The following is a 21,553-nucleotide window of genomic DNA, read 5'->3' as shown; positions in this document are numbered from 1 at the left end:
ATTGGATCCTTTGAATATGAAGATCTCTGTGGCGTTAATTGTGTGCGGAAGGTCCCATGTTCTCTCAAAACATTCCACTGGGTGCCAGCCCCAGATTTTTGAGCCGATAACAAGGGCCCTTTATTAATATTGGTGGAGGAAAAGTATTTTGTCAGAACCTCATCCTCTGATGGAACTTCCACTACCTCATTTCCCTTCTCATCAAGAGCCTCACATAAGAGAAGATTGTTGTCACCCTGTCTTTGATGATCCCTTGCTAGCCAACAAGAAGCGTTGCCTTTTCAAACACACCACACACCACACATTTCGGATCAGAATAGCCTTTAGATATTTTCAGTGTGTTCCAAATTCTTACCTTGCGACTAGCAAATCCTCTTCTACATCAGAAGCACACCATTGAGTGACAGCACCCTTTCCAGGATGTTGAAGTAGGAAAATTCATACAAAGTGTTCCATTGATATGCTGTAGTTGCCCTTTCCTTAAAGGTTTAATATTGTTTTAGGTGCCTTTTTCATGGATATTTGGAGCTGAACTTTCAATTTATAATTTAAAAGCAAGTTGGGTTTCTCTGGATATACTAGTATCTCCGATCATGTGACAGGGGTTGGGTAACAGCATAAGGGATATTATTAACTCATGGTGTGTTTGATCTCTTGAGAGGCTATTTATTTTAGGGCCTGTTTGGATGCCCTTGTTGTCACGAGCCATTCAATCTTTAGATAAAGATATGTTAAATTGTTTGTGACATATCTTACAAACTTATTGACGATGGATTCATAGTTAGATTCTCGTACAAATATCAATCTCTAAAGACTTGTTTCTACTTTATACAGAATAACTTTTTGGGTATCCTATATGCCGCAAATCTTCAGCCCCATTGAAACCACCCTCTCCCCTCAGCCCATCAAAATCACTCGCTCACTTGGTATCATTAAAGCCCCTCACTTTCTTTCTCTCTCTCTCAATTTTCATCATTACACCCCACGCTTTCTCTCTTCATGGAACTCCCTCTGCCCCATCAGAACCACTCTCTCAGCCCTATCAAAACCATTCTCTCTCACAGCACCATCAAGACCCTCTCTCTCTCTCTCTCTCTCTCTTCATGGTACCAAGTCTGCCCCCATCAAAACCTCTTTCTCCTTAGCCCCATCAAAACCACTCTCTCACTCAGCACCATGAATCACCCCCCCCCCCCCTCTATCCTACCAAAAAAAAAAATCTAACAAAAAACAAAAAAAAAATCTCTGTTCTTCTTCTTCTCTCTCTCTCTCTCTTAATGGTAACCCCTCTACAGATCTTCAGTCCCAACCCCCAGTAAGTTTCTTGTAACCATAAAACCCTTTCTCAGTTCTTTTATACTCACAAAATCCACCTAAAGAGAGAAAGAGGGAGTCACCAAAAGCAGTAGCAAAACCAAAACCAAAACCAAAACCAAAACCAAAACCACTAGAATTCCTCTTTCTACTATCAGCCCCATCTAAATGACTTGCCCTAGGAACCACTCTCTCACAGAGCCCCATCAAAACCCCTCTCTCTCTCTCTCTCCTCATGATACCCCTTCTGCCCCATAAAAACTACTTTCTTTCTCTGTAACCTCATCAAAACCCTTCCCCAGTCGGATCAAAACTTCTCTCTATTCATGATACACCATTTACAGACTTCAGTCTTACCAACCATTGAAATCGAGACTGAAGGAGTCACCGAACTAGTAGCAAAACTAGAATGACTATTAAAGCCAGCCCATGCTGATGATGGTTTCCTTTGAGAAGTTTTCAGATGGCTTCAAGGAGTAGCTAGATTTTGATGGTTTTGAGAGGGGAAGTGGTGGTTTAGAGAGAAAACAGTCAAAGAGGAGAAGCAGGGGAAAGTGGATGATTAGAGAGAGAACAAAATAGGAGGGGAGGCGGAAAGATGCATCCACGGAGAAGGCCAGTTTTTTGGAGCTTGTGCCTACGTTCATGTGACAGGTAATCGAGGGGAAATTTAGAGTGTGGTTCTGGTTTTGACTTTTTAGGGGGAAACGGGAGTGTCTTGCATTATTGTTTAGAAAAGGGAAATAATTTAATGTCTAACCAAATAAAATATAACAATAACCTCGTCTATAATGTTGTTGACTAACAACTGACCGAATAAACAACTCCGGATGGGCCAAGGTTACGAAGGGAGCAGCCATCAGAGTTAAGCTTGATGTCCGGGCATCTCTTTGGAGACCATCTAAGGTAGGCTACATCAAGCTTAACTTTGATGGCTGCTCCCTTGGCAACCCTGGCCTGTTTGGACTAGGTGGCCTTTTACGTTCCACTGAGGGACAGACCTTGCTAGCTTATTCCTGCCCTATTGGCCTAGCGGATTCAACTCTAGCTGAAGCCCTTGCCTTATTGGAAAGCCTCCAAAGACTCGACAACACTTGGGGTCCCAACTTGGAGGTGGAAGGGGACTCCAAGAACGTAATCTGGCATTTAGACGACATCTTTGATGAGATATCCAGTCGTCTTGGGGTATCTCAATCTCATGGTGTGATGTTTTTCAGGAAGCCAACTCTGATGTCGATCGTCTTGCTAGAGAGGGAGCCTATTCTAACACCCCGGTGGGGCTTTAGATTTTATGGACTCCCACCTATCTCCTTGGAATTGTAATCCTTCTTTTGTATCGTTCTTTGAACCCTTTGTGGCTGGAAAGGGTGCTTTCTCAGAAGGCCTCATTGTATGTACATTTTATTATATATTAATACAATTATTGTCAACTTTCCTAAAAAAAAAACCAACTGAATAAACTAATTTTGAATAAATTAGTGATGCAAGAGGTAATGCCTTGTATTGTTTAGTTTTTTCAATTAAAACTCAAGGATGAATTTTTGGGGGATTTTCATTTTTATTTTTCTGGCTTTTATGAGGATTTTATTTATTTATTTATTTATTTATTTTAGGGTCTTTTAATTTTTTTATGATTTTTAGGAGCTGTTTGGAGAAGCATTTAATAGTACTTGTGAAATTATATATTTTATTAGGGGTAAAAATGTCATTACAAATTTTATTATAATTAGGGCATCAATTTCAATTAGAGTTAAGATTTCTTGGGGTCTAACTAAGATATTTATTATAAATAGCTATTGGAAGAGGGTTGTAAGGCAATTCACAGGACTTTGAAAAGTGGAAAAACGTAAAGGAAGCTTTTGCTCCCTAGTTAGGGTTTTGAGGAGGAAATCATGTTTCTCTTTAATTAATGCTTGTGCTTCGCTCGGAAATTTTTTAATTTTTTGTTTTCTTTGTCAAATCTCTACATTAGTTGGCATTAGAACAGAGGTTTCTTCAACAAGAAGGCCAGGGAACTACATCCAACGCTAGGTTTTTGTTGATTTCAACCAAAATTTTGACTTATCTCAGCCTAGGTTTTGCTAAATTGAGCTTAGAACTTGTTGAATTCAGTTTAGGGTTCGTTGATTATTTGCCTAGAGTTAGTAATTTTGGTGAACCCATGGCAACATGCAAGAGACGATGAAGGGGGGGTTCATGGATCTGACCCGTGATCTCATAGATGTGGTGATTGAAGACCTCAAGAGGCAGGTTCAACAACTTACATGACAGCTTGGGCAAGATGGGGATATTTCTGCCCATGCGGATGTCGAACACAACCCTTTTCACCGCCCTGCTCTGCATGTGGAGTCAAGTGAGGAGGATAGCGACGAAAGTATGGAGAACATCACGTTAGAGTTTTCAATGTGAAAGTTGATATTCTCTATTTTGATGGTAAGCCTCAACCCATAAACTTTATTGATTGGTTAACTATCGTAGAAAGTGATTTTGATTACCAAGAAGTTCTTGAAAATAAAAGGGAATTTCTTTCCTGAGCACTTGATGATTGTCGTGATTTCATGGTTGATCCAATCTTTGATGAGGAACCTTTCGATGGAATTAGTGTTTCTGTCTTTGATAGGTTGCTATTGTTATTGATAATTTGGTGGTTGATATCTATGAAGAACAAGATGAAGGACTCCAGAGAGAATCAATAGTTGAAGTTGTTGGTTCGACCATTGAATCTAGTATTCGTCTCATAGATGCTCCCTTGGCCTATTCTAGGGCTAGGTCAAGGCAATTTCAGTAGGGTTATATGGCTGAACTGATACAATTTTAGCTACTGAACTCGATGTATATGTCACGGTTATTCTTTCGACATACATTGACCTTTTCCTCGATATGTTCTCAAAAGAGTTTGAGTGGATCAATTGATTGTGAAGACTAATGTTCACTTTCAATCACAATGGTTTTATCTTTATTGGACCAATAACCACAGGCCCTAGGATCCAAGGCACAATGTCCAATTTGAAGAAGATAACGATTTTAGTGTAGGACTGATCTTAGCATATTTCAAAGTCTTTTATGGATTTTAGGTTTTTATTTTTATTTTTATTTTTAAGGATTTTAAGAACTGGTTGGAGAAGTACGTAGAGTACTTATGGAATTTTTTATTTTATTAGGGGTAAAAAAATGTTTTAAGTAAGGTCTTTATTATAAATAGGAATTGCAAGAGGGTTGAAAGGAGATTCACACGACTTCTGAAAGGAAGAAAAAGGAAAAGGAAGCTTTTGGTCCCTAGTAAGGGTTTTAGGAAGGAAACCCTGGTTTCCTTCAATTGGCGTTTGTTCTTTGCTTGGAATTTGTTTAATTTTATGTTTCTTCATTAAATCCCTACATCAATTAGTATATGTTCATGGAGGTGTGATTTGGTTCATGTAGAAGGCTCTAAAAGGGCAAGGAGATGGCTCAAAGGCCATGGATATAAGTAGTGAGAAAAAATATGGTGACTTTTGGTCTTACTGAGGGTGTTGCTCTTGATAGAGAAGAATGGAGAAAAATGATTCATGTAACGGACCTCAAATAATTGGGATAAAGCTTGGATGATGATGAATTAGTGTTTATTCATAAAATAATTATTTGTCATCCAATCAAGCCCTTAAATCAAAGGGGTAATTGTTAATGCATTGTGCATGATTAGATGGGATGAGGGTTTGGCGTGGTAACATTGATTATAGGTGGTCTTTTTACTTTTTTCTTAGGGTATCTCTTTCAATAAGATCAGTGTTTTAAAGCAAGGACTTGGGTTGGAAGTGGCTGGTATCCTGAACTTTAGTCAAGAAACTCGACTTGGCCAAGTCTTAAAAAATTGAACTGTAGAACGTTGGGAGCCAGCGAAACATGGTTGATTCCCAAGGTTTTTCTTCAAGACTTGGCAGCCTGCTGAGTCCGAATTTGATCACTGCAATAAAATAGCTCCAACATGCTTCGTGTTTTGTGTTTCGTTAGCCTGTAATACTCAAAATTGTTAGTGGCCTTTGGTGGGTCCTCTTTCCTTGAAAGTGCTAGGCAGGAAACCAGGGATTCCAGTTTTGATTAATTTACAAACTTTAGAGAAAAAACCCTTACTTTTTCCATTATAGTTTTTTTATAACATGAAAATTGATGCATTTGTTTAAAGCGGTGTTCTAAAACTAGGACACCCCCCCCCCCCCCCCCACAAAAAAACAAAAATTCTTTTCCCCTCCCTGCCCTGAAGGGTTTGGTGTATCTAACTATTCTCAAGAGTCGAACCAATTTCAGACCATGCCATGGAAGGTTAGAGCTGTCAAATGATTTGCGTACAAAGCAATATTGCAATAAAGGACGACTGCGATTTTGCCATAGCATCCATGCACTTGTTGTCCCTAAGCACGTCGTTTATCAGTATTCAGTAACTGTGAATCTTATCATTTCCACAATGGCCACGTGAGCCACAAGATCCTTTTATTAGTCATCCAAAATCCTTGTCCATATTGACTCAGCGGACTTTGCCATGCTTTATATAGCTCGCGCCACATTTGAGATCCTTTCATCTTTATTCAACACCATGGATGTCAAAGTATATTGAGGAACATCCCCAAGAAAAATATGCTGCCACATGTTTATAAGTAATATTTTGAAAGTTGAATGGGTTAAGGCTAACGGCCGAAGTTGTCCATGTCTCTAGAAGAATTAATTTTATTTCTTCAACAGATTGAGGATTACAATGAAGAGAGAAGTTGGGCCATTTGTATCAGGATCATGGTATTAGTATAATGATTGTGGATTAGAATAAAGAGAGAATTAGAGCATAACCATCATATTAGTATCATCATATTAATATAGACAGGAACAAGCTCCTTTGAACTTTTGGACTTTATGTTTATCATTTAATATTCGATATCTTAGGTCGGTAATCCAGGAAAATGGAGAGATCAAGGAAGATGTCGCACATAAAATTAGAGCTGGGTGGACAAAGTGGAGATGTTCAACCTGAGTTTTATGTGATCGCCGTATACCAATGAAGCTGAAGAATAAGTTCTATAGGACAACTACGAGACCCATTTTACTTTTTGGGGTGGAATGCTGGGTGGTCAAGAAACAACATACCCATAGAATGAGTGTAGCTGAGATGAGATTGTTGAGTGGCAAGACAAGAAGAGATAGAATTCGAAATGAATACTTTCGGGAGAATTAGGTGTTGCACCAATTGGTGACAAGATGGGAGAATGTAGACATAGGTGGGCTGGCCATGTGTGGCATAGATCCAGTACAACACCTGTTAGGAGGTATGAGTTAGTTCAAGTGGAAGGCTCAAAAAAGGCAAGGGGTAGGCCCAAAAGGACATGGTTGGAAGTAGTGGAAAAAGATATGGGGACTTATGGTCTCACCGAGAGTATGGCCCTTAATAGAGCAAAATGACAAACCATGATTCATGTAGCCGATCCAATTAGTTGAAAAAACGCTTTGATGATGATGATGATGATGTTCATCATTTAATAAAATAAATCCCAAATACAAGTCCAGATTTTTTGTTTTGTTTCGATCGCTTGCCCCTTGTCTAGATTTAATCAATGGTTGGGCTGCTATGGCCTCTAGCAACAACTTTCGGGTCTCTTATTTAAACTCCCAATACTTTTGTACCTCTTATTTAGTTTCATTAGCCTGCAAAATAAATACGAAAAAAATGGGCAGCTGTTAGGGGCTTATGATAATATATTTGAAAGTTAATTTCTCATAATTTGAGAACTGTTTGTGGGAAAGAATGACTTAATCCATCTTTTTAGGAGGGACTGACCATGGTTGTAGCCCCTTCATAATGCTCTTGGAGATGGATCGAGTACCCAGGCTCTGCATGGTCATCTTTAGGACCTCGATGGTTGACCTCAATGACCAATATGACCGTACATGATACAAAAAAACGATTAGTACCCCTCAAAATGATCCTATTTTTTGAAGCTTGAATTCGACAGTCCGGTGAAATGGATTGGCATAGTAGGAGTTTTTCTTAGCCTAAATCCCTCATATATCCTTTGATTCCAAATTTCATTATTCAAAATCCCAATTCACATGCTAGGGAAACCCAGATTAACCTCGATTCTGTACCAGGGGAGCCCTGGTTAAGGGCACTCAAGGATGTACATTCCAAATACTAGGGACCCTGGGTCACTTGAGGACCTTAATTCCAATGCTAGGGGAGGCCTATTTAAGGGCACTTCAGGACCTTGAATCCAATACTAGGGAACCCTGGTTTTAAAGGCACTTGAGGTCCTCGAGTTCATTACCAGGGGAGCTCTGGGTAAGGCCACTTGCGGATCTTTGCCTTTCAGGTAGAGCTCAGCCCTGAAAGATTTATCTTGTGATCCCAACAAGTTGGGAATGAGATTCCTAAGATTGTGATTGTAATCCCTGAATTATATGTTGGACGGTCTGTGCTCCCTACCATATGGATTTTCTAGTCTTTCACTATCCCATGCTAACACTACCTCTCCTGGAACTGCCTCAACAACCATGACTGTCGTGGGGAAATTGAGGTCTACACTTAAAAAAAAACCACACATCTTATGTACAGTCTTAAACAGGAAAGTTCTTTATATCATTATCTGCATAAGACTTATTCTGACTTTTTGCTACTCTCAATTGGTATAACAATGATTTATTCAATATTATTGTATCATTATGATTACTTATTCAATATCAGGTTTCCAATTTTACTGGAAAGCATAAGTTAAACTCATTTTTAATGTTCAAAGCATTTAGAAAGAATATAACTTAATTTTATCACATTTTGAGGCAAATTACTGATAGAAGCTACAATGAGTAGTGCACTATAAAGTACAAACTATAGTTTCTTTTATTGAAAATTTAGCAAATCAAAATTTAACAAATCAACATCTCATAATTAATAGAATGTCCTCTATAAGACTACAACAGCAGACTTTACATTCAAACTCTGAAATACTAACTGTAGTCCATCGATCAACAATATCTACAGTAAGTGTGTTATTTCTCTTGGGCATTCACATCTAAATTTACAGATCAATTTACCCAAAATTACACTTGTCCCTACAACTTCAAACAAGGATTTCAAGCTTACCTCAGCCACATTACTCAGCCTTGTCCGAGTGGGCGCCAAATTATTATTTTTTCATTTGTAAAAGAACAGTTACAAATATCAAAAAATTAAAAGAGGTAAAATACATCATTAGAAGAAAGATGAAAAAACTTTATAATATCAAAAAATTAAAATAGGTAAAAGAAATTATTAGAAGAAAGATGAAGAAACTTTATAATATCAAAAAATTAAAAGAGGTAAAAGAAATCATTAGAAGAAAGATGAAAAAACTTTATAAAAGATGGTTCATTGAAACATTTGATTTAGACCTTGAATATTTCAAAAAGTTTAAAAAGGAAAAAAACTTTGAAATTTCCTTGAATATTTCAAAAAGTTTAAAAAGGCAAAAAACTATGAAAGTTCCTATACCATCTTAACAGTATCAAAATCATCCAAAAACCTGATTTCGTGCTTTCCAATTTTTTGCATTTTTAATATTTTGTCTTCTTTTTTTTTGCGGGTCTGTGAGTTGCCTTGGAACTCGCTACAACTTAGCCTCCACCTTAAGCTGTGGCCGAGTTACTTGGCCAAGTCCAAGTGGACTCGGCCGATTTCTGCTCTACTGATTTCAAAATTCGATTCTTTTATCCTTGTATATGCCAAACATTGAGTACATGTTCCTACACGGACACAATTGCTAGTTTCCATTTGAAGTGCCTCCCTTACTGGTAGTGTTTATCCACATTGCCTACAGTCAGGTGCCTATGTGCCCAGACAGGCGATTTTGAATACCATGAGTAGAAATTACTTGAGTATTGAATGAGTTAAATATGGTAAGCATAGATCAATGTCATGCGTGTTAACTAGAAATTTGTTCTTGATAATTGGTGACCTGAATGAGACCCTTCTTTTTCCTTTGAACCTCAGGAATAGGGTCTACTGTAATTTTGATTAATGAAACATGTGTTGTTAGTACCTGATATTTCTAAACATTTATTAGGAGTGCTGCACTGAATTGATTATAGTATTGCTAGTTCCAGTGCTATTAGTTTTTTCAATACTTTTTGGCTTATCTGTGTATTGGGTTTTCTAGAGTATGAAGTTGTGGGATAATAAAAAACCTTGTTTTCTCTGTCAGGTATCTTCAATGCAAGCTTGAAGAACATGATAAAAACAGGTTCCATTTTTTTAATAGTTTTTTCTTCCGAAAGCTAGCAGATCTGGACAAGAATCCTGGTTGTGCTTTTGAAAGCAAGGCAGCTTTTCAGCGCGTTAGGAAGTGGACACGCAAAGTAAACATGTTCAAAAAGGATTACATTTTCATACCAGTAAATTTCAAGTATGACTTATCATTCCTTTTAGTAAATAACAAATAAAATAACCATCTTCCTTCCACTCTTTGATGATAATTCTTCATAATTGAAGCCGTTCGTCGCTCTATCTTGAAATGCAGCTATCATTGGAGTTTGATGGTTATCTGTCATCCTGGCGAAGTAGTTAAATCAGAAGGCAAGTTTCCACAAAATCATTTTATATAATATTTTGTTTCCCGCTTGTTCAAGGGAGTTAAGGTTTATATGTTGCCTTTTAGATGACAACGATCACAAAGTTCCTTGCGTTTTGCATCTGGATTCAATCAAAGGAAGCCATAAAGACCTCAAGGATCTTGTTCAGGGGTAATATATGCTTTTCCTTGACTGAAGTTTGATAGCCAAGTCCGAAAAACGTGGTTAGATTTCCTGTCTGGATCTCTTAGTAGACACATTGATAATGGCTCTAGCTTTAGTGGGTTTTATCTTCTTCAAAATCCTTAGTGTTGTTGCCATTTGGTGCCCTTCTTTTGATTCATCATCAGCATCACTTTTAATAGTAATTATTCCTTGATGAAAAAAAATACAAATTTTTTTTTTTGATGCTGTAATGAATTTTAATGTTTGGTACTGGATTCTCATTCCTGATATGCTATCAAATTAATGTATTAGTAGCATAGTACTGGTTTTCAAGTAATACAGGTCAATTTTCCTAGTAAACAGTGTAGGAAAAATCGAGTGGTTCAAACCGGAACCGCCCAGTTTCGGTCAGTTTTAGTGAACCGGCAGGGTATTTTAAAAAATTAAAAAAAATATATAAAATCCCAAAAAATAAGAGATTTTGTTATAATGCATTTTTTTAATGTTTTTCATCATTTTGGCAAAGATTGGAAATTGTTTTGGCCAATAATACTTATTTTTTATTTTTCTCATCTTTTTTTGAAAATTAAAAAAATAGCCCTAAGTGCAAGTCGATTCTTTGAAATCCATTTTTTTCATTATTTTTCAACTTCAGTTAGATGTGCTTTGTTTAATCGTGCTTTAAATATACTTTTCATATTTTATTAGATTTTGTTTTGAATTTTTTTTTAACACTTTTTTGACCACCCGGGACTTGGCTGGTTGAACCTGCCAGTCTACCGGTTAGTACCGAGTAACCGCTTCTTGCCCCATACCCGGTTAACCGCTCCGGATCAATTTTTTCTACATTGCTGGTAAAGAAAGGCTGATTGTGTTGCACGCATTGTAGGCATTGGTACCTGTCTAGTGCTCTATTTGTCTTATTGGAATCTTTTTGAAGCATTTTTTTTTTACTGAAGAATGAGGAATGAGCATCAAAATATTTGCAATGTGAATGAACAGCATAGAATTTGAGAAAGGCAGTTATGGATTCCATTAAACTTAAGTGAGTTGCATGAATATTGAAGATGTCTTTTTTAGTAACAAATCCTGACTGAAAAGAGTGGACTGAGAAAAGAGTGCACATCATATATTCTTTCTCCTGTCAAGTGGATTCGTTTTGCTTATATGCTGTACATGTGCTATTTCTCTCCCCCACCCTCTCTCTCTCTCTTGATAATTTTATATGTGTGTTGTTTTCAAGTAAAGTGTCAAGTGGGGTTTTCTTGAAGGTGTATTGTATTAATGTATGAGAAGTGTGAGAAGTGCATACAACCTTGAAACTGATAATTGAATTATCACATTTCTTGTCATTATATTTTTGAAATTGCAGTTATCTTTGGGAGGAATGGAAGGAAAGGCACGCAGAAGAAAAGGAATCATGTGAGAATGCATTAGTGAATTTTTCAAACATGCGATTTATACCTCTTGAGGTATATTTATCCCTTTATAATTTGGCTACTACTTTTATATTGCATCTGTAGTTTATGTTCTTGATTGTATATCGTTAATCTAGAAGAGTTCTTTGGTTAAGTCTGGGCGTCGGAGTTCCTCGTATTAAAATCGTTGCGAGGAGCGTGGTTTCCCATTTCGATCTGCACAATAGAGTAAAAGGGGTGGAGGTTTCTTTCGAAGTCATTTACAAAAGGAGTCTTAAAACTGAAGTTTTGAATGTTTGCTTTACATCAAGAGGTGTAGACAAAACCATGCCTTGTTGGCCACTGTAGGAATTTTAGGAATAATGCGTTGCAAAGAATTATGTACCCTTCACAAATGCAGCCTAAATGTCCAAAGTCTTAACAAGTGGACATAATAAGAGATTCAGGTAATGAACAAAGATAATAATGTATGTGAAAACTCAAGGTACGCAATTCGCAGTCTGCCAAAAGCAAAAACTCTGAACAAAAAAATTGTAGTGGCTTATGGAAATCTCCCATTAAGAATTGATGGGAATTCATTGTGAACTCTTGTGAATTAAGCCATCGAATCATTTGAAACATGACAATCATAATCCTTAGTGAGAATACATGCTAAATTAGGGAATACAAAAAGAACCCTTTTCTTTTTCAACTCCCAGTCTCCAATGAAGATGGCATGAGTGCCTATTTTATGATGATGATGAATTTCTTGTTCTGGAATGAATCAGGGCCCCCTCACTTTTGAATTGAATGGAGGCCACAAGTGTTAAGGACTGTGAACAATCTTTTTCTTTTCTCAATATCACGAATAAAATCGCATGAACGATTTTATGGAAATCTCCCATTAAGAATTGATGGGACTTCATTGTGAACTCTTGTGAATTAAGCCATCGAATCATTTGAAACATGACAATCATAATCCTTAATGAGACTATACATACTAAATTAGGGGATACGAAAAGAACCCTTTTCTTTTTCAACTCCAAGCCTCCGATGAAGATGGCATGAGTGCCTATTTTATGATGATGAATTTGTTGTTCTGGAATGAATCAGGCCCCCCTCACTTTTGAATTGAATGGAGATCACAAGTGTTAAGGACTGTGAATAATCTTTTTCTTTTCTCAATATCACGAATAAAATCACATGAACGACTGCAAGAACCCAAGCTTGAAACTCTCCTAATACTCCTGGACAATGCTATAAATATATCTAACCTTAGCATGAGAAAAGATCGCTTAAAATGGTCGGATTGCTTGTGGAAAACCATCCTAAATTCAGGTGTTATCTACATATCACTGCTAGTGTTCTTGCAATCAGTGTGAGATTGACATGAAGACCAAGGTCTTGGTGGAGAGCAGAAACTCACACTATCTTGTTCAAAGTCTCAGTAAATTTGAGCTCTCAATTAATCATTTCAAAAATGCGAATCGTGAATATTGCATTGAGTTTTTTTTTACCCGTAATTCCGTAGAAGGTTCTGATTGCTCATGGAGAAGCTTATTAGATTCAGATGTGAACTATATATTCCCAGTGTTCGCACGATACTGGACACTCTGAAAGGTGAGATGAAAAACAGTGTGTTGAAAGAAACAGATCAATCTTGTTCAAGTTGCTGCATGATATATTATTGATCCAAAGAAATTGCTGCTTCTTACATTCTGTGTCCCCACTGGATCTGGAAACTGTATTTTGCCTTGTGCTGAACCTATTCTTGGCTGTTATGTTAGAGTATGTTGATATATGACAATAATGGTGAAAGCTGTGGCAAATATGTGAGCCAAAAAAATATGGTTTTGGCAAATGTGTGTCCTCATATTTAGATTGCTTGATTTAATGAATATTCCATATCTGTTTAATGGAAATATCAGTCTAAAAACCCCTAAAACACTGAGGATAGGCATTATCATCTTCACCATAAGAGATAGGGTCTACTCATAGTTTGGTCTATGCTCGTTTCAACATTTTCTTGTGTCTGGCATTGCATTTTATTGTTCAAACATTTAGCAATTTCTGAGTAAATTTTTCTCGCCCTCCAACCCATGGTTTTCTGATGAGCAGCTGCCTTCAAAATTTAGTTGTAAGTAGGCCTTTTAGCCGCTTTATGCACTGGGCATAAGGTATAAAAGGGCATGTGGGTGCCATGACTGAGACTGGGTTGGTACTCTTATGGTGATTCTTGGAGGAAGTCATGGATTAGCTTGGGTCCTTTCTCATAAGAAAAGGTTTGCAAGAGATGAAGAGGTATGTGCAACTTGGGTAAGTTCATAGGTTGCATTTAGGTGTCAGTATGTGTCAGACCTCAAACCTGTACAACATATTTCATCCCTATTCCCTAGGCAAAGTTGAAAAATTCGACCTCCTAGGCGGGTCAAATAGGCGCCGTGCGTCTAGGTGCCTGCCTAGGCTCTTGCCTTAAGGTGGGCGCCTGAGCGACATCTCTTAGGCAGGGAGGCCAAGGGCCGAAAAATGCCCTTGGATGATTGCATTTGACGATTTCCCCCCCTAAAAAGGGGGGTAAAAAGGGTTCAGGAGGGTATTCGAGTCCCCCCAAAACCCCTCTTGTGCATCCTAGAGAGAGAAAAATCTAAAAAGTCTTGTGATTTGAAATTTTTGGAAAGATTGAAAAAATTAATACTTTTCCAATTTTCTTGCAAAAACAAAAGTTATACTTTGAGATAGTTTTTGGAGCTTGGAGTGGTCGCATAAGAGGACTTTTGGTGACCAAAGATCACCGATTTGAATTAGGCGTTGGTATTTTTTGGTATAATGTATCATAATTTGAACCATTTGATATTCTTTTAATTTTTTTTTTCTTTTATGATATCTTTACTTGTTTGTAGTTGAAAGCTTGAAATGTTTGAAATGTTTTGTGAATATTTCCTGGTTTGGACCTATATTGAATTCGTATTGAAAAGCTTAGTGCAATACAAAATTTGAATTTAGGATTTGATATATATATATATATATATATATTATTATTCATTATTATTATTATTATTATTATTATTATTATTATTATTATTATTATTTTTGTATAATATGTCATGATTTGATATCCTGTTGTTTTTTGTTTTTTTTTTTCATATTTTTACATGTTTGTAGATAGATTATTTTGTGAATTTACCAGTATGGGCTTTGGGGGTGCTAAAACTGCCCTAAGAACTCCCTAAGGGCCTAAACCCCGGCCTTTTTTGTTATTGTGTTGGGGGGGGGGTGTTGGTTAACCTGTCTGGGCTCCTGCCTAGGCTGCATGGCCTCATCCATTTTTTTGAACATTGTCCCTAGGGTTTCATTTAGTCTGTGAAGGCAGCTGTGGGTTCAAGAGGTGGACATGTTGCTCATGGGGGCATGGGTTTCAAGAAGAATGATCTGTAGCCACATGTTTTTTTTTGTCGAGGAGTTTGTCAAGTTTGAGTTCCCAAGTTAAACCTTTTCTCAAAAAAAAAAAAGTTTTGAGTTGCCTGCCTCTCAATCGTATGCTCATTTTCATGGTTCAATTCAATATGGACAACTGGGCTACTGACGCATGTGCACTATAGGATCTTTAATGACCTCTCCAATGGGATTTGATTAGTGATGATGTGTTGTGCAGAATGGAGGGTGATCACAAATCTAGGTTGACTAGGTCCTGAATCCATGCCATTGGGATTTGTTTTTTTTAAATCCAGTAATCTGCTATATGGGTTCCATTTACCCTGAGGATGCTCCTATTCATTGGGGTTGGTGCGACATCTTGTTATATTGAGCATTTAAATGCGAGTTCAGATACTTGAACTCTACTGGACGTCGATGCTCCTCAGACACACAATAGATGGGGGCAATAATTTACATACACTCCGTAGTCTGAGTAGCAGGCTCTCCATTTATCATATTACTAAACAAAAGAGCTCATGAAATTTGAATGAATGAGAAATATTAAGCCAAGAATTGTGGTAATAAGTAATGAAGAAATAGACTAAAAATATTTGTCATGATATATTTGTTATTCCCATCTGTGTTTTGTTTGATGCCTATCTGTGTATTGTGTAGCTTAGTGTTCTACCTGGTGATTTTTGTGTTGATTTTAATCCTTTCTTTGTCCCTCTCGTGCACTGTAAAACTGCTTTTCAGTTATGTCAGTTGACTCAGTTCTTTTCTGCCATCAGCATTATGCACACAAGAATGACATTCTTTGCGATGAGCATTAATATCGCTTGTATTTCCTTCCGTTCTCTTAAAATTCATTTTTCAGTATCAAAATTGGTTACCTTTTCTCTGTTTCTGGAGAAACATGTATCATGTCATTTATTCTGATTTCTCCTTTTACATCCAGCTACCTCAGCAGGAAAATTCATTTGATTGTGGTCTCTTCTTGCTGCATTATGTGGAATTATTTCTTAGGGATGTGCCAACGAATTTCAGTCCCTTCAAGATAACTAAATATTCCAATTTTGTAAGTATAGTCTCTTTATAGAAGACATTTTCATAAAAATAATGTTCATAATATCTTGATATATGATTATTTGTTTTCTTCTGTGCAGTGGCAGATGTATTTTTTAATTTAAATTTGTTATTTATTATGATCCATTGAACTTTGAGTTGCTGTGAATTAAATTCACATTTACATCCATAATTTTATATATCTGTTAGGCTTTCTGATATATCAGATATCCATCAAGTGAAGCCTCTAAATTAAGTGATGAATTTTGAGACAGACACCATTTCTTCTTGAAATATATGCATAATTCCTTCGCTTTTAATACAATAAAAAATTCTGAATTAGCACAGGTTCCCAGAGCCTGATGCATTGCTGTTTGGAAAAAGAAATTGGTCGAAAGCATTTTTATTGCTAGATATGAGAATTCATTGGTGTCAATTAAATCAAATGTTTGTTTTTTACATTTCGCGGTGATACCTGTTTGGTTGTAAAACGTGCAACTATACATAGGCCTTTTACTTCTGATCGTCTATCAGAATTCAGAAACAAAAAAGCCTTGATGAAATTTGTCACATACATCATGTAATGGATATGAGCTTTTTTGCTTGTTTTCTTTTTAATTGGTGAATGTGGAGTTGAATACATCAACTAGGATGTTGCATGTAAACATGTAAATCAGCAGTTTATTTCTTCCGTGTGTTTTTTTATGTGCTTAAAGATCATGTTTCCTTGGCATGCTTTTACTCCTCAAAATTTAGACATCACATGATTTATACCTGCAAAGTGCTAATGACATTCTAGCCACAAAGTTTTTCAAAATCATCTTTTCAAATTATATCATTGTATTAGCTTGTGCATTCACATTAAGAGCTCTGGGGGGACGAATTTTGCTGACCCTATTCACAAACCAAAGCAGTCTGACTCGGACTCACTGAGTTACTCAGGCTCGACAACCTACAGAGCCCAGAACCCCTTTCAAACTCATCCTGAGAGTACTGTAGCGGTACTTGCCCTAGTTGCTAGTAATGCCTGAGTTAATATAGCTACCAACGAAAATATCTCTGAACAAGGTTCTAGCACCATGCCAAATGTGTCAGAAAAAGGAGCAGAGCAAATGAAGTATGTCCAAAAGTGAGCACCCCTTGGATTGCTACCAAAAACATCATCGGATTTCAAAGTATCTCGATTTAATTGAGAAATATTGGGCAAGTCTAGCATATTTATACACAGTAGCAGGATCGCTATAACTTACTCCATCAGGCTCATACTATAGCATCTCAACAATTTTCTCTCAGACTCAGTGAGTCCACAGAAATTTGCCGAGCTGAACATTTTTAGAGAGGAAAAGGAAAAAAAGGAAATGTGCGGGGGGAGGGAGGGAGAGGGTGGAAATCTGACGTCGCTTTCTATCTTTTCACTGGTTTGAGCTCCGATTGCACTCAAACTTCACCCTAGGCATATTTTTACCTCCATTAGGGAATCAAAACATCAGATTTGGAAAAAAAAGGAGGAGAATCAGATTCAAACTGGGATTTGGCCAAAGTTGATTTCTTTCTGAACTTTTGCAACCCTAGCTCGATCCACTTTATAAATTATAGGTCATTAAATATTACCTTGGTTATCATATAGTATCATTAAATATGTGCCGATTAAATTATGTTTTCATCATTCTTCATTTTTTATGTAGTTCATCTTTATTTTGTATATTTTGTATTTTTTTTTATTGTTCCTATTCTTTAGTTTGATTTAACTTTGCCTATTTTTTGGGATCTTTTTGTGGTGAAATATCCTGATTTGGTCAGGACACAGAGAGCCTACTTAATACTCACTCCGGGCACCTATTGAGTCCTAGAGCGAGTTGGGGTTTTAAAACACCGAGCCAAATACTTGAAAGGTTGTTATAGGTACAAAGGTGAAGTTTTCTTAGAAGTACTTGAAAGTTGGAACTGGAAATTATACATTGCCTACTGGGCTTTTGGGCTTCAGGGGCTTTTAGGTAGTGTCTGGCGGACTCTTTGGATTTATTAGACATTCAATTTGTAAATACTTTTGCCCTCTTCATTTTGATGGCGCTGTTTGGAGCATTTCTGCTTTGATTGTGTCGTGCATTAGCTGTAGTTTCAAATGAATGATACTGGACATCTTTCATATTTCCCTGGAATTTGAGAGTTGTTATTATCTAGGTGCATCTTGGTTACCCTATAGGATTATATGTACGACGTTTTTCTTGGATCAACTTATGGAATAAGGCGGTTGATACACCTATTTTTGCTGCATTTTAATCATTCAACTCCTGATGGAAAACTTATTCTAGAAATTTAGTGGGTGGAGTTTATGTATTTTGACTAATTATATGCCATCATTTATCAGATGTTCTACAGTTGGTCAATCTCTGCAGTAACTCCAGACAGATAATTCATGTCCTATTGTATTAGTTAGGTCTTTATCATGGAATCCTTATGTTTCTTCATTCGATCTTCCATTTGTGGCTTTTGTCAGCTCTTATTGCACGAGATACCCAAATATTAGATGATCTTCCATTATTTGTTGAATGTTTTTGGGAGAATGTAGTGCTCCTTGAAAAAAAAAACATGCCATATTTTGTTCTTGTCAAGTGCAAAGTCAGTATGATTAGATATAGTTGCATTGCTGAGTGAATTTGTAGTCGTGATCCTGTTATGTACCACATTTTGGTGGATATGATTTTAGTGTCACCTCACCTCTGTCCTTTTATTTCATCTTTCATGGCTGTGCTTTTTTGATGACGGTGATTACCTGATGGCATTATCTTTGAAAAAGGGTGAATTTTAGATTTGTCTCACTAAGTCCTTAGATTAGAGATATGCATAATCAGTTACTGATGAAAAAGTGGCTGATTTAGATTTGTTTCACGAAGTCCTTAGATTAGAGACATGAATGATGACTTAGTTAACAAACTGCTACTTTGTTTTCTTCATACTCCAGTTTAAGGGGAGGTATTTGAGATATGCAAGTACATTTGTTAATATATCCTCTATTTGTGTAATCAATTGTAGTTTGGCTTTTCATCCATAAGGTAATTTGATCATGTTGCATGTTGATTAGCTTAATGATATTTGTTGTTTTGCTCAAACTGATGATAAGTTTAGCCACATGCAACTCACAGATTCATCGTTTATATTCCTCATGCCCATGTTTTCTATTTGTGGCTGAATGAAATTTAGTCATGGAATTCCTTATCAATGTACTTTTACATCAACTGCTTAAAATGGGCATAGCTTTCGTTATATGTGGTCTTAATATGGTAACTATTTATTTATTTTCCTTTTTAGGCATTTTCCTTTTGCTGCCATGTAAGTTGGTTGTAACAAAAGGATTGGTTGAAAATACCATACTGGTTCTTCTTTTCAGCTTACAAAGGATTGGTTTCCTCCTGTCGAAGCTTTCTCGAAGCGCTTTCATCTGCAGAAGCTAATCTATGATCTCCATGATGACCATATTCGAACTATTCCTCCTTCACACAGCTCTTCAGATGATGAGTCCACTGGAATCGGGGATACTGAAGTTGGAGACCAGATTATTGATTTTGTAACCGAGGAATGTGCTGGAGCTAATCTGTGCCTTGGCAATTCTTTTCACTCCACAGTTGAAGCAAATGAATCAAGCAATAGCAACTTACTGATAAGTTTGCCCGTGCATGATGGTGTTGTTGGAGATGAGGCATGCCTCCATGACAACGCTGGTGGGACAATATGTGCTGACTTTCTCATGCATGATGCTCCTTGTGCTACATCCCCTGATGGGCAAACTCGACCCTTCCAGGATGCCTCATCTCCGCCCCTGCTTGATTGTGCTCTCAATCGTCTCAAGGTAAGTATTATAATCTTTAATCACGAAACTCTGATGCTGCATTTGGTTTCAAAACCTTCTATTGAATCATCAAAACTACCCCGCTTTCCAGAGTGCATAGTGGTTCTCTCTTTTTATTTTTGTGAGAACATGAATATTTATTAAAAAAGCTGCCTACAGCAAAGGGCCTTAACTGGTTTTAGTTGGTCTCTTTCTCTCTGGCTCACACGCTTTTGAGTAATTAGCCACCCTACTCCTTGTGGACATCCTCCATCCATTCCCAATGGCGGATAGTGGAGATTAACAGCCGAAATATGAATGTAGGTCGAAAGCCACTGTCCGTTATAACAGGTGAATGTCTGTCAAAGGTGGATTTCCCGGTGGCATACATATTTATTATATGTTAGTGTTGTATGGCATGCCAAAAATAAAAGTATTTTTCCCTTTTTTTCCATATTTTAGAATGCCAAGATCTCCCCGGTACCTTTCCAATAACAATCAGACTTAGTTATCTTCTTTCTCCACTGTTAATAGGCTTATATTGTAGATGGTAATGAGCCCATGGAACCCGAACTTGCACTGTCTCCCACTCAGAAACCGGTTCACATCGCACGTCCTGAAACATCCATAGCATGCACTGAGGACGTCATCTCTGGCTCAAAGGAATCACTCCAAATCCAAGCCTCTCCACCTCACAATAACCATTTCCCCCAACCTAGTAAATCAGCCTGCTCAGCTAGCTCATCAAGCTGCGGTTCTCAGGCTGTCTGGCCACCTCATCAGCACAATGTGGACCCCACTACCCAAGACCATGAACGAGCAGCAACAGTCCCTGCCCCCACCTCAACTGAAGACCATGACTGTGTTCCCTTGAGCCCAGTGTCAGTTTCTAGTGAGAGGGCAAGGCTCTCTGTGACTGAGGCCTCTTTCCTTGAAGATGATAACAATAACCATACAGTGGCTGAGAGCAAGGAGAGTGGGGACTCATTTTTCTCTTGCCCAGATAACCTGCCTGCCCCTCCTATCCGGGACCCCGAGCTGCCAGAAAATGGGGGTTTATTGCCAGGAAATATAGATTCTGGCAAAGATTTGACTGGAAACGATGACTGCATGGAGATAACTGATGAGGTCTTATCAGAGGAGCAGATGAAGATGACTAGCCCTAAGCGGATGAAGCTGGGGTTGGATGTGGGTCCTGAGAGGCAGGCATTCACAGAGACTGGCTGAGAGACAGGAATTTTGATGCTTTTCCAACTCTTTTGGAGTCTTTTTTTGGTGGCGGGGGGTTGTTTTGTACATTCTTGTATCTGACACGGTATCTGATGCAATTTTGGAGCAATGATTTGGAGGCTTATTCATGGTGCTCAAATTCGTCCGAGAAAGACGTTAGTTGTTGCTCGGGTTTGGCTAACCCTCTCTCTCTGTATCATATCAGTTTCATCTGGTTTGGCAGATTTATGGTTTACTTGACTGATCTTGTAAAAGTTTCTGACGCATTGTAGATTATCGCATGGGTTGATGACTAAAGGTTTTGAATAAAACTAAACATAAAATTTATTTGAAATTTTATGACCCAAAAATAGGAAAATCAGAGGCGCATGAATAGAAATTATGTTCTAGTATTTATAGAATGCTCTCTCTCCAATGTTTCTTTCTTTTAGATATATTCCTTGTATTCTCTTCGATTTTTGTGAATTGTTTCTCTTCCATTATCTTGTTTGTGTTTATCTTTTTAAAGCTCCTTTTACCTTACCCCAAGCTCCCTGTCTTTCAAGATCTCCTGTCCTACGTTCTCTCTAGCAACAGGTCAGTC

The 21,553-nt window shown here is 37.5% G+C and overlaps 1 protein-coding gene across 7 annotated transcripts in view; it reads left to right on the top strand.

Moving 5' to 3' along the window:
- The window catches only part of LOC18442667 (putative ubiquitin-like-specific protease 2A), a 48,420-nt gene extending 27,116 nt beyond the window's left edge, over window positions 1-21,304 (top strand). For 2 of the 7 annotated variants that reach the window (XR_016046792.1, XR_016046793.1), the window contains 7 exons: window positions 9,507-9,707; window positions 9,822-9,877; window positions 9,960-10,097; window positions 11,411-11,510; window positions 15,808-15,927; window positions 19,303-19,761; window positions 20,275-21,304. Coding sequence is in view for 4 of the 7 variants with exons in the window: in XM_088854822.1 (XP_088710948.1) it covers window positions 9,507-9,707; window positions 9,822-9,877; window positions 9,960-10,044; window positions 11,411-11,510; window positions 15,808-15,927; window positions 19,303-19,761; window positions 20,275-20,967 (1,714 nt within the window). In the remaining 3 variants the exon portion in view is untranslated. Of the gene's footprint in view, window positions 1-9,506; window positions 9,708-9,821; window positions 9,878-9,959; window positions 10,098-11,410; window positions 11,511-15,807; window positions 15,928-19,302; window positions 20,092-20,274 lie in introns of all 7 variants that reach the window. The other 5 variants (XM_088854822.1, XM_088854821.1, XM_088854824.1 and 2 more) reach the window with 3 other exon arrangements.
- Window positions 21,305-21,553: the final 249 nt, after the last annotated feature.

Source organism: Amborella trichopoda, chromosome 13 (genome assembly GCF_054954075.1).
Source record: "Amborella trichopoda isolate Santa Cruz 75 chromosome 13, AtrichopodaSantaCruz75HAP2 v2.0, whole genome shotgun sequence".
NCBI classification, from domain to species: Eukaryota; Viridiplantae; Streptophyta; class Magnoliopsida; order Amborellales; family Amborellaceae; genus Amborella; species Amborella trichopoda.
This window is presented reverse-complemented; position numbering and strand designations above follow the sequence as displayed.